Source organism: Medicago truncatula, chromosome 2 (genome assembly GCF_003473485.1).
Source record: "Medicago truncatula cultivar Jemalong A17 chromosome 2, MtrunA17r5.0-ANR, whole genome shotgun sequence".
Classification (NCBI taxonomy): domain Eukaryota; kingdom Viridiplantae; phylum Streptophyta; class Magnoliopsida; order Fabales; family Fabaceae; genus Medicago; species Medicago truncatula.
Window position 1 is genome coordinate 16,876,480 of NC_053043.1, and position 12,396 is coordinate 16,888,875.

The 12,396-nt window shown below is 32.5% G+C and overlaps 2 protein-coding genes across 2 annotated transcripts; both read left to right on the forward strand.

Annotated features, from left to right (window-relative positions):
* The first annotated feature begins 4,523 nt into the window (after positions 1-4,523).
* On the forward strand, positions 4,524-7,252 carry LOC11437704 (putative E3 ubiquitin-protein ligase SINA-like 6). The gene is made up of 4 exons (XM_024776962.2): positions 4,524-4,660; positions 4,746-4,882; positions 5,844-6,497; positions 6,723-7,252. The coding sequence occupies exons 2-4, from the start codon at positions 4,760-4,762 to the stop codon at positions 6,951-6,953; spliced, it is 1,008 nt and encodes a 335-aa protein (XP_024632730.2). The 5' UTR covers positions 4,524-4,660; positions 4,746-4,759; the 3' UTR covers positions 6,954-7,252.
* Positions 7,253-9,423: 2,171 nt separating this feature from the next.
* Positions 9,424-11,456, forward strand: LOC120578306 (E3 ubiquitin-protein ligase SINA-like 10). The gene is made up of 3 exons (XM_039830976.1): positions 9,424-9,546; positions 10,325-10,972; positions 11,226-11,456. Exons 1-3 carry the CDS (start codon positions 9,424-9,426, stop codon positions 11,454-11,456), a joined length of 1,002 nt encoding a protein of 333 aa, XP_039686910.1.
* Positions 11,457-12,396: the final 940 nt, after the last annotated feature.

Consider the following 12,396-nt stretch of genomic DNA (forward strand, 5'->3'; position numbering starts at 1 on the left):
ATGTGTTAGCCTTAGAAGTTGATTACCTACATGATTGGATTGGCGATGAATTTGTCAAAATACGGTGTGCTCCAGTGATTTTAACAAAAACTACACTTTGGAGTTTCAACAACAACATGGTAGCGTCATGATTTTGCCAAACCCATCGCCGATCCAAACATACACTATATAATGTTGAAACAAGGGAGCATTGAAGTGAATTTGTGCGTCTCTACTAAGCAGATGCAAATGTCACAAATGAGTGTTATTTGAGACATTTAAATCTCAGTTCTTTAAGCACTTGTTACTTGTTTGAGCTATATAACTTAACAAGTTGGTGAAGACATTGGTTGATTCTCTGTTTTTTCACTTGATCTGGCAACAATACTTTGATTCTTGCCCTTTCAAGAGATAACGGATCACCAATAAAGACATAATATGATAATATTCACCTTAACGTAATGACTTTTTAATATATTTCAGAGAATATATATTTAATTCTTTCTTATTTAGATAGAATCTTTAATGTGCTTAATCATCATTTAAGCACATGTCTGCAACAAAAAACTACTTGTTGAATCATCGAAATAGGAGATGGTAAGTAACATAAATGACAAATTCATTGTCATCAACCACTCCAAACTGCATGTACTATGGCCCCAAAAGGCTACATAACTCTCTGAAAGAGCAATGCCAAAATGGTTTCAAGTTCCTACTATCCTTATCTAACACAAATTTATGATAGATTTGATATTTCATTTTGCTTGCAATGTATGAAATTGCGCAGGCTGATGGACTCCAAATTCACTGACATCGACAGATTTCGTCGCCAAAGTTGAACTATCCGAGGTAAAATATTGAATCAAATTTAGTTCGGTTGATGCTATAGTTTTAACATGTACTATGGCATACACCAACACAACACTCCAAAAGAGGAGCTGAAACTGAAAATTGAACAAGGTAGTTTGTGATCGTTCGCGGTCACTATAGAATCAAGTTTGTTGGAACAACCATTCAAAATGTGTTCGTCTTCAATACAAAATATGAATCCGATCACAACATCAGTACCATCGGCAAAGCCAATTTGTTCTGATACCTTCAGTAAAACTATCTGAGGAAAAACAACCAAGGACAAATCGAGGCACATACTCCTCATCAAGATGCCGTGAGCGACTGCACAAAACGCTTCAAACGGGATACTACATTTTGATATCAGCCCATATCCTTTCACCGAAAATAGCAACCTCAAAACGCTTCAGCGTCCTCTCCAGCATCTAAAAATAAAAACCAGCACAGCGTTGCCAAATCAAGTTGCACATCACTGATTTCAAAATATATGTTATTTCGACTTATAAGCTCGACTAGTGCTTCAACGCATCAACCCGACAACGCCGACATCATTGTCGGTTCAGGTTCCTATTATGTTTCAATATTCTATACTCAATACTCAATATACTAGTTCCATATAATGTTGTTGTTGGATTTAGCATCCTGAACAACAAATTGAGTTATTATAGTTGCAAGTAGCTACCGTTAAGCCAATCCTCGACTTCAAACACAACTTCGTGTGTCCTACTTGGGATGCAAACACAACTTTTCTAGCTCACATATTTCTCAAGCAAACAAAGTTGCAAAAATCTGTAGAGCATTTCCCAATTAAATGAAACGGGATACTTGGGAGTATGTTATTCAATGTATGATAAAAAAAATTCCGAAAATAAGGACTACACCTCCTCAAAATAATGAATCTATCACAAGCAACAATGCTTGCTATAGTACCTTCTCAACAATGCTATACACCTATATGATCAAATTTTTTACAAATTGAGTGCCGTTAGAAGACATATTTAATTCTCTACTAACAGTTGCCTATATTGCACAATCTGGATTTAACTTCTTCTGATTGCTTGGTTAGTATTATTTGATTAAAATGTCTTTATTAAAATAGACAATTGTTCTTTAAATCCATAAGTTTGTTATCATAAAAAAGGAGGAAATTGATGAACCAAATGGGTTTTAGAACAATGTTTCTAAGATTTTGATGATAATAATGTATGAAAGAACAGTTGAATACTCTAATGTGTGTTCAAATGTGTAGAACCATAAAATCAAATTTTGACTTGAAATCAATTTATTGGTTCTGAAACACCATGATCTGAACGCAAAAGAATGCATTTGGTACTCAAGAGAAGCTCTGAAGACTTAGACTATGATGAAATATCAACATGTCAAAACAATTGGTTTAGTTAATCAATTGTGTGAGTTTCAGGTTGTACTTGCCACTTCGTCTACTAAAAAACATACATGTGTTACGTTTTTTTTTTCTTTTCCAAAACAATTGGTTTGATTAATCAATGCTTTATTAAAGTTGTCTATAAGTTCATAAAGACCTCATGAGCATAACTCTCAGTTGGTAAAAATATTGTAGTTTCCAATAACCGAGATTCGAACACTACGCATAACCCCTAGAAGGAGTAGATCAAATCAGATGAATGTCAAAAGCGTGGCGAGCAACCCTAAAAGGACTAATAATAATAACAAACCTAGATGTGAGAAACACCACACATAGAACCTAGACGAAGCACGGTTGTAGCATTGAGCTACGTTGAGCGATGCTAGTTGGGGTTTGATGATGACCCAACCTTGATGGTCGATCACACCACCACAAAGTCGTGGTTACATCAGTAACAATTGATTTAAATTTTGTGTGGAGAAGGTGGAAGTGGATGAAGGTGAAGTGTGGTTGGGTAAATTAACTTTTAATTTAATTTAATTATAATATATTTTTATTAAAATTTTATAAGTATGTTAATTTCTTATGTGACACAGGTATCATGCTAGAGAAAGATAGATTAAAAAGAATTATATACACTTTTAAGGTGTTAAAGCTTCGTGCCGATAACGTATTATTATTATATATTTTTTACAATAAATTATTATTTAGTTAATAATACACTCATTTAAGTATTTATTTTGCAGAAAGGTAAATTTGTGGAATGAAATAATAAATAGTTAAGACTATTTTGGAAAAAATTAAATAAATTTTTATATGTACAAAGTACTGAACTTTAAAATCAGAAAATAATTTTAAAAAATAAAAACAATATACATATATATATTTAAAAAATAGGAGGAAGTGTAAACGTCAAAAAGAAATGGACGGAATATTAACATTAGGTAAATAAGTCCCTAAAACTAATTAGGTAAATAATTTTTGGAGTATGCGTGTCATTGATTGCCTTTAAAACTAGGGGTATACATGGGTCGGTTTGGATTGAGTTTGGCCAAACCCAAAACCCGAACCATATAGAATAATTCATTTTGGTGAAGTAAAATGTCCATCGGTTATATTAATAAGTGGGTTTGGGTTGGGCAGTGGGTTACCAAATTATTTTTCTGTTTTTTTTTTGTTAATATTAAATGACTAAATGACGAGTTCTCTTATTATTTTTTTTCATAAAAATTATTCAACTTTTGATTTTCTTAATAAATTATGTAAACTATTTTCCCTATATTTTAACGTCATAAAATAATAAATTATGATATTAAATAACAAATATTATTATAAAATACTTGCAACAAATTGAAGTTGGATGACGTAAAATTGTTTTAGCATAAAAATAACTAAACATCATAATTTGTAACTCTAACATGTTTTGATTTTCAATATAGAGAATGTGTTGTGTCAATTTTAGAAATTAGACTTAATTTATGACCCAAACCTTTGTTATTGTCCCGTATGAAAATGAAAATAAAAATAAAATTATGAACATTATTTGATAAGTGAGTTTATTTGGTCTGTGTCTGGTTTTACTCGAAACACTGAATTTTGACTATTACCTTTCCCACCCTATGACCTTCTCCCGCGCCCTGTAAAATTTTCAAAATTGCTATTTTGCATTCCGGATTTTAAAATCCGGATTCATGTTTACTATTTTGAATTTTATAATCCGGACAATTCTTATGTATAATCAGCTATCAGACTTTCTCACATTTCAAAAGTTGAGTTTTGCTTTTAAAAACAACAAAAAACTAAGTAAAAAAATGCTAAAAAATTGTCAAATAAAAATCATAAAAATAACACCAAAAAATTCTAAAAATCAAATAAAACTAATGCAAATTTTTTCAGATTTTTTTGAGAATATGAAAAATTAAAAAAAATTAAAAATGGGTCTAAACGATGGAATTTTGGATTTTGAGGGGCGGAGTCCTGTAGGAAGTCATGGTCCTTGAATTTTTTCTGATTGTCTGGGGAAGTTTCGGTACAATCCGATCAAGTAGTCCGAAAATCCGATTTTTTACTAAGAACAGATAACAATGACCCAAAACAGAAGGATGAGAGTTAGAAGATTAATATTGTTCCTAAAATGACTATCCATATTACAAACATATTAGAATTTATGCTGATACAGTTCGAATTATATAATCCGAACCTTGAAAAAGAGTGTTTAGGGGATTTGTGGAAAAAGTAATGCTCCTGAAATTTTCATTTTTTAAAACCATATTCAATCACCCAACCCAACCCACCTTTTTGGTTTTTTTTGGTGGGGTTTTATGGGTTTTTTTGGGTTAACCCATGTACACCCTTAGAAAGGCAGCAAGGCCAAAAGCAACAGCCAATAGAGAACCAGAAGACCAAAAGCCAACACCTCCTCAAGCTGCTGGACTCTATTATCTTTAGGTCTGTATTTTCCTTTCCTAAATGTTTGATTTCTTAACATTTTGATTTTGATTAGACTATATAACATTTTTATCAATATTATTAGTCACAAACGGTGCAATGGAGCCTGTTGATTCAGAAAAAGCTGTTGGTAAGAATAGCTCCGTTTCTCTGATGATTTCCAACCCTAAAGTGTTCGATTGCTGCATTTGTTTTCTACTCTTGAGCATTCCAATCTTTCAGGTATATGTATTTAAATGACTTTTTTTTAATATTTTTTTTTATTAAGTTGTTTTCTAAGTATGAGAAGAGTCTTTTTGGGCCCGTTTGTTTTAAATTTAAAAAAAAATGGATTTTTCTTTGTATTTTTAAAAATGATTTTTTTTTAAATTTATTCTAAAATAGTAAAAGTTATTTCAAACTCATTTGATATCACTATAAAAAAAACTCATTTTATATGAGTTAAAAAATAGATTTTGATTTTCACTAACATTTTGAGATTTTACATAGTAAAAATCACATATTTTCTCAAAATGACAATCTTTCAAAAATGATTTTTATGAAAAGCTATTTTTTTTAGAGATTTTTTCAAAATTTTAGTATACAAAAGAAATTATAACCAAATGATGAAATAATTATAATGGCATTTTAAGTTAAGTTATTCAAACGAATTTTTCATTTGAAGATTTCCTTGAAAATTTCTTTGTTAAAAAAATTACTACAACAAAAACATATTACACTACAAAAATCTAATTTAAAAAAGCTATAACAAATGGGCCCTTTGTTGCTCTTGAATGATACTCTTTTACAGTGATGATGGTGATGATGAATAAGTTTTATAAGGTTACAAACAGTGGTTCTATTCAAGGAATCACTTTTATTCATTTTAAATGCTGTGATGAGTTATTTTAATCATTTTAGGGTTTGCATACTAGTAACAAATAACAATGAACTTTGATTTATTAATCATTTTAGGGTTACTTGCTATACAGCTATGGTGTTTTGGCGACTTTGCTAGCTGCATTCATCCATTGACTACATAAATTTTGATAAGAAAATATTTGAGATGAATAGATTTACGATGGTTATACTTTTGTTTGCATAACATATCAACAATACCTTACAATGAAACCTCTTACTTTATTTTACTCTATCAAATGGTTCAAAGTCTAATTTGGTGATTTACATTTATGTTGAAATTCAGTGTAAAACTGGTCATATTGTTTGCTTTACCTGCTGTTCTAAGCTTGGGAACAAGTGCGACAAGTGCTCAAAATGCATTAGCTTAAAACGTTGCAGAGCCTTTGAGAATCTATTGCAATATATCAAAATGTCATGCCCGAATGAAAAATATGGTTGCAGAGAGACAATAGATTACAGTCAGAAGACGAAGCATGAAGAAAAATGCATCTATGTCCCATGTTATTGCCCCATTTCAGGTTGTGATTTTGTTGCCTCATCAGAGGTGTTGTCCAACCATTTCAGCAATAAACACGAGGATTCTCAAATCAAATTTTCTTATGGTCAATCTTTCATTGTCTCCTTGAAGTCTGATGATGATGCAATTATTCTTCAAGAGAAATATGATGGCAAACTATTTATTCTCATTAATAGTACTATCACTACGCTTTTGGGGAATGCAGTCAATATTTGCTGCTTTGGTCCAAATGCTTCCGAGTCCGAGTATAGTTATGGTATCAAGGCCAGGTCTCAGAGATGCAAACTGAAATTACACTCTTTTGTAACGAATGTCCAACAGGTTACTTTAGGAACTCTTTCACCAGAGTTCCTTATGATTCCAAATGGTTCTTCCAAACCTCTCAAGCTAGAAATTTGCATAACTTGCACAAACCCCGTGGTACTGACTATCTCCTTTTATTTGCTTTGATTTATTTCCTATTAGAGTCTTATTATTATCTTTTACATTTTGAATTTATACTCTAGCAATTTATCTCAAATTCTTCGGTTTTTCACATGCCAAAACTAAGGTTGTTAGTGTTTTCTATTTTTCTAATTTTAGACCAGCTCTTGAAATATCAGTCTCAAATTTTCTTTTATTGATTTAATGTCAATTGTGGTGCAGATGCAAATCTTCGTAAGGGACTTGAATGGAAAGATTATCACTTTGAAAGTTAAGAGTTTAGACACGATATTCAGTGTGAAGGAGCAGATTCATGACAAGAAAACATACCCAGTGCAGGACCAACGATTGACCTTTTGTTGTAGGCAACTACATGACAGCATGACCGTTGCCGATAACAACATTCAAAAAGACTCAACCCTCCACCTCACCCTCCGCCTCCTTGGGGACTAGATTACGCCACACCATTCTCGATTACTACATCCAAGAGCAGGCAACCGTCCACCCCGTTTTCGCGTCGACGACCTTTATGCCATAAAGTCTCTGACTTTTGCATTTCTTATTAATGGTTTTACTTTTGTTCTTTTTGTTTTGTCTTGGGCTGTATGATAATTGTTTCTACTAGGGATGATTTTCAGCAATTGAAAAAATATATTTACTTTTCAACACTAGCTGAACTAGCTAGTAACTTAATTCTCACATAGATAGATACATGCAGTGACTCGTGCAATAGAGTCTGATTTAATCGAAAAGAGTCAATTAACTTGAATCCACTCCCTGTGTTTGGAATAATAGTGGTGAATTGACAATAAGACATGCAATAGAGTCTGATTTAATTGAACGTTTTATTCTTTATACTCTGTCTCTCATTGACTTTGCAATTTAGAGCGCTAAATCTGCTGTCTTGCATGTAGTCCTCAGGGAGTTTAAGACATGCGTTCTGCTTTGAGGAAACTATTATCTCTTTGGATCCAATCTCAGTATAACCAATATCTGCAGCGCACCCGTGTCTGCAACGCATTCACAGCTAAATGTATTGGCCTTACGAACTGATTGTGTGCATGTTTGAATTGGGTGTAAATTTAGTAGAATTACACTGTGCTAGTTATACTGCAATTTTGATAAAAGCTGCACTTTAAAACTTAAAATCATTATTTCCAAACTTACACTAGGAAGTGTTGTGGAAACAAAAAAGCATTGTAGTGAATTTGTGTCTCGGTTACACAAACACTCTAAAGTCCTATCAAATCAAACATTATCTTCCATCCATCTTGTTTGAGAGTGTAACTTGTGAATTCACATATAGCAAACTTCATTTCTCTCACTTGTTAAAAAGATTTGTTAAGCTCAAGAAGATCATAGTATATATATATATATATTTTTTGAAGGAAAGATCATAGTATATTATTGCTATAGGAAACGCAATTGTCGGTGCCAATCCACAATGTTCCACTATCGAACACAAAAAACCACCGAGCATAAATAAAAATTAGGTAAAATCTACATCCTACAATAAATATATTTCACTTTGATGCACTTGAGTTTGAAAAAACACCGACTGTCATTGTTAATTGCAGATGCAAGTTTCAACAAAAGAGTAGTTGAGGATCGCTCAAAAGAAGAAAATAGAGTAGTTGCGGGTGCCAGATCATTCGAGACGACCTCGTTAAACGCTTGGCGATAACCAGCATTTTCCAATTTTTATGCAATCCTTCGTATATGCATGGCTATTGAATTCATAGAGAAAACCACTCCTTTAGGAACTATACAACAAATCCAACAATAAAATTAAGTCTTTAGGAAATCCTTTTGGGAACTAATAGAGAAATGATATTTATACAACAATTTTCTAACAACTTTTTGACAACTTTTTCTTTGTACATATATCACTACTCTTCTAATATAACATTGTGCAAGAATTCCTCCTGAACTCAAAAAAATGGTTTTATTTAAGTTCTTCAAGATCTACATATTAGATCAAGATATATCAAGAAGAATTTTATATTTTCTTAGGGTGTTTAGAGTATCGTGGTGATAAATAAATTATTATTTAGTTAATACTTCATACGTTTTAAAATACATATCGCAGGCAACCACTACATACATGCCAATACACAACTTTGACCATATTTATTATCTTTAATATATATAATAAAAAATTATAAATTTGAACTCGAACACTCAACTTCTCCACAATTTAATTGTGAGAGCTCTAGCCACTAGACTACTTGACAAATAAATTTGATATTTTGAAAATAAATTTGTGGAATGAAATAATAAATAGTTAAGAATATTTATGAAAAAATTAAATAATTTCATCAAAAATAATATTTCTTTTACATGTACAAAATATTAAACTTAAAGTGAGAAAATAATTTTAAAATAATAAAAAAAAGGGTTTGTCTAACATGTGCAACATTGCAAATGTTAAAACAACTAATAGTAGTAACTTTTTTTTGGAAAACAACATTTATATATTCAAAAGTTTTATATTTTTGATATTAAATGTGCAAGTTCCAATATAAAATTTCTATTTTAAACTTCTGCAAATTTGCACATGATAGAAAAAACCCTAAAAAAAAAATCAAAGGAGGAAGTATAAACGTTCTTCTGACCAAGAGTCAATTTCTTTTCCATATAGAGCAAGTATAAACGTTTAATAGGGAATCAACATCAGTGGAATTGATTGCCTTGAAAACATGAGTGGAATTGGAAGCGGACAATAAGTAAATGAAAGGCAGCAAGGCTAAAAGCAACATCCAATACAGAACCAGAAGACCAAAAGCCAACACCTCTGACTCTATTATCTCTCGGTCAGTATTTTCCTAAATGTGTGTAATATTATTAATGTTTAATTTTTGAACATTTTGATTTTGATTATATAATGAAGTTGTAATTTGTTTTAGTCACAAAAAACGGTGCAATGGAGCCTGTTGATGCAGCAAAAGATGTTGGCAAGAATAGCTCCATTTCTGTGATGATTTCAAACCCTAAAGTGTTCGACTGCAGCATTTGTTTTCAACTCTTAAGCTTTCCAATCTTTCAGGTATGTATTCAAGTGACCTTTCTTTTAGTTGTTTTCTAAGTATGGGAAGAGTCTTTTTATTATCCTTGAATGATACTATACTTAAGAGTATATCTTAAGCTATATATTTTGTAGTCAACAATATCACGTGGCATAGGCAGAACAGGACGAGGATACATAACAAATGAGGCTTAGTAGTGAAAATAGTGATCATGATGTTTTTTTTTTTTTTGAAGGAGTAGTGATCATGATGATGTTGATGAATAAGTTATAAGTTGTTACAAATTGAAATTTTATTTAAGGAATCACTTTTATTTATTTTAAATGCTTGGATGAGTTACTTTAACCATATTAGGGTTTGAATACTTGTAACAATGAACTTTGATTATTATTCGCGACTTATCAGACGGTTACTTGCTATACAGCTATAGTGTTTTGGCGACTTTCCAGCTGTACTCATCCACCGACTACATAGATTTTGATAAGAAAATAATTGAGATGATTATATATTTAGGGAAATGCTAAACTTCCCGTGAAAAATCATCCCGATTCAATTTGTTTGGCTATTGAATCTGCTGTGTTTTTTTGCTAAGTCAAAGATTGAAGTGGTTTGATTTATAACACAATGCATTTCGGGAACATATGGTTCGCTGTATATAACATTGCTGATTTATTTACGATGGTTATACTTTTGGTTGCATAACATATTAACAAGCCTTACAAGAATCTTCTTACTTTATTTTACTCATCAAATGGTTGAAAGTCTAATTTAATGATATACAATTATGTTGAAATTCAGTGTGATAATGGTCATATTGTTTGCTCTACCTGCTGCTCTAAGTTTGGGAACAAGTGTGACAAGTGCTCAAAATGCATTAGCTTAAAACGTTGTAGAGCCTTTGAGAATCTATTGCAATATATCAAAATGCCATGTCTGAATGAAAAATATGGTTGCAAGGAGACAATCGATTACATTCAGAAGAGGAAGCATGAAGAAGAATGCATCTATGTGCCATGTTATTGCCCCCTTTCAGGTTGTGACTTTGTTGCTTCATCAGAGGTGTTGTCCGACCATTTCAGCCATAAACACGAGGATTCTCAAATCAATTTTTATTATGGATTTTCTTTTCTTGTCTCCTTGAAGTCTGATGATGAAGTCATTGTTCTTCAAGAGAAACGTAGTGGCAAAGTATTTATTCTCAATAATAGTACTATGCTTTATTCAAAAAAAAATTACAGTACTATGCTTTTGGGAAATGCAGTCAATATTTGTTGCTTTGGTCCAACTGCTTCTGTGTCCGAGTATAGTTATGATATATCGGCTAGGTCTCAGAAATGCAAACTGAAATTACACTCGTTTGCAAAGAATTTGCATCAAGTTACTTTAGCAACTCTTTCATCAGAGTTCCTTGTGATTCCAATTGGTTCTTCTGAACCTCTCGAGCTTGTAATTTGCATAACTCCCACAACCCCCACGGTACCACCTATTTCCTTTTCTTTGCTTTGTTTTTTTCCTATTAAAGTCTTATTATTATCTTTTATGTTTTGAATTTATACTCTAGCAATTTATTTCAAATTCATCATTTTTTCGCATGCAAAACTAAGATTGTTAGTGTCTACTAATTTTCTAATTTTGGACCAGTTCTTGAAATATCAGTCTCAATTTTTCTTTTATTGATTTAATGTCAACTGTGGTGCAGATGCGAATCTTCGTAAATTTACTGACTGGAGAGACAATCACTTTGGAGGTTAATAGTTTAGACACGATATGCAGTGTGAAAGAGAAGATTCTTGATGAGACAGAGTACTCGATGCAGAGCCAACGATTGATCTTTGCCGGCAAGCAACTAGATGACAGCCGGACTGTTGCCGATTACAACATTCAAAATGAGTCAACCATCGACGTTGCCTTCCGCATCCTTGGGGACTAGATTACGCCATACCATTCCCTATTACTACATACAAGAGCAGGCAACCGTCCACCTCGTCTTCCGCCATTGGCGACCTTTATCCTGAATACAATCACTGAAATATTACCTTATTGGATTTGACTTTTGTTGTTTTTTTTGTCTTGAGCTGTATAATGATTGTTTTTACTGGGCATGATTTTCAGCAATTGAGTCAAGTAACGTAATCCTCACATATATACATGCAAACGAGTCAAGTATCTTGAATCCACTCCCTGCGTTTGAAATAATAGCGGTGAGTTGAAAAGTTACATTTATGTGTTTCTCTGAGTGACACAAATTTGCATACCTGAGTTAGAGTCAAGTAAGATTGTTAGTGATATATCTAAAAATATGGAGGAAAGAATGTTCATGAAGAGACATGAACAATATGGAGAAAAGAGGACAATGACGATGGAATTTAGAAAATACATCGACTCTGCTAAATGAAATATGAGGACACAAGGTAATAGGTTAGTTAGTTGATTCATGCAAGAGTATGCCAAAAATTGATCTAGAACTTGGTTTGCCACCGAGTCATCTGAACATCAATGCATCAAAGGAGAACTCATACGAGTATTATGGGGTTCCCAAGTCCCACATGGAGTAGTATAAGTTGTTTGGTTGAGCATTAACATGTTAAATGTGCCAATAACAATGCTATGATTTGGATGAAATGGCACTGTGTTCACTTGTCTATTGAAGGTTTTATTCTTTATACTTTGTCTCTTATTAAGTTTGCAATTTACGGTGCTAAATCTGCTGTCTCACACGTAGTCCTCAGGGAGTTTAAGACATGCATCCTTCATCTAGGAAACTATTATCTCTTTGGATCGAATCTCAGTACAACCAGTATATGTGGCACACCCGTATCTGCCTCGCATTCACAGCTAGCGGTGGCACATCTGTTTACACTTGCCTTAAT

Bases quoted from the DNA above. Each gene is read 5' to 3' on its own strand.
- LOC11437704 (XM_024776962.2), top strand. From the start codon at position 4,760: ATGGAGCCTGTTGATTCAGAAAAAGCTGTTGGTAAGAATAGCTCCGTT. The intron at 4,883-5,843 runs GTATATGTATTT...GTTGAAATTCAG, and splicing joins TGAGCATTCCAATCTTTCAG to TGTAAAACTGGTCATATTGT. The intron at 6,498-6,722 runs GTACTGACTATC...ATTGTGGTGCAG, and splicing joins TAACTTGCACAAACCCCGTG to ATGCAAATCTTCGTAAGGGA.
- LOC120578306 (XM_039830976.1), top strand. From the start codon at position 9,424: ATGGAGCCTGTTGATGCAGCAAAAGATGTTGGCAAGAATAGCTCCATT. The intron at 9,547-10,324 runs GTATGTATTCAA...GTTGAAATTCAG, and splicing joins TAAGCTTTCCAATCTTTCAG to TGTGATAATGGTCATATTGT. The intron at 10,973-11,225 runs GTAATTTGCATA...ACTGTGGTGCAG, and splicing joins CTTCTGAACCTCTCGAGCTT to ATGCGAATCTTCGTAAATTT.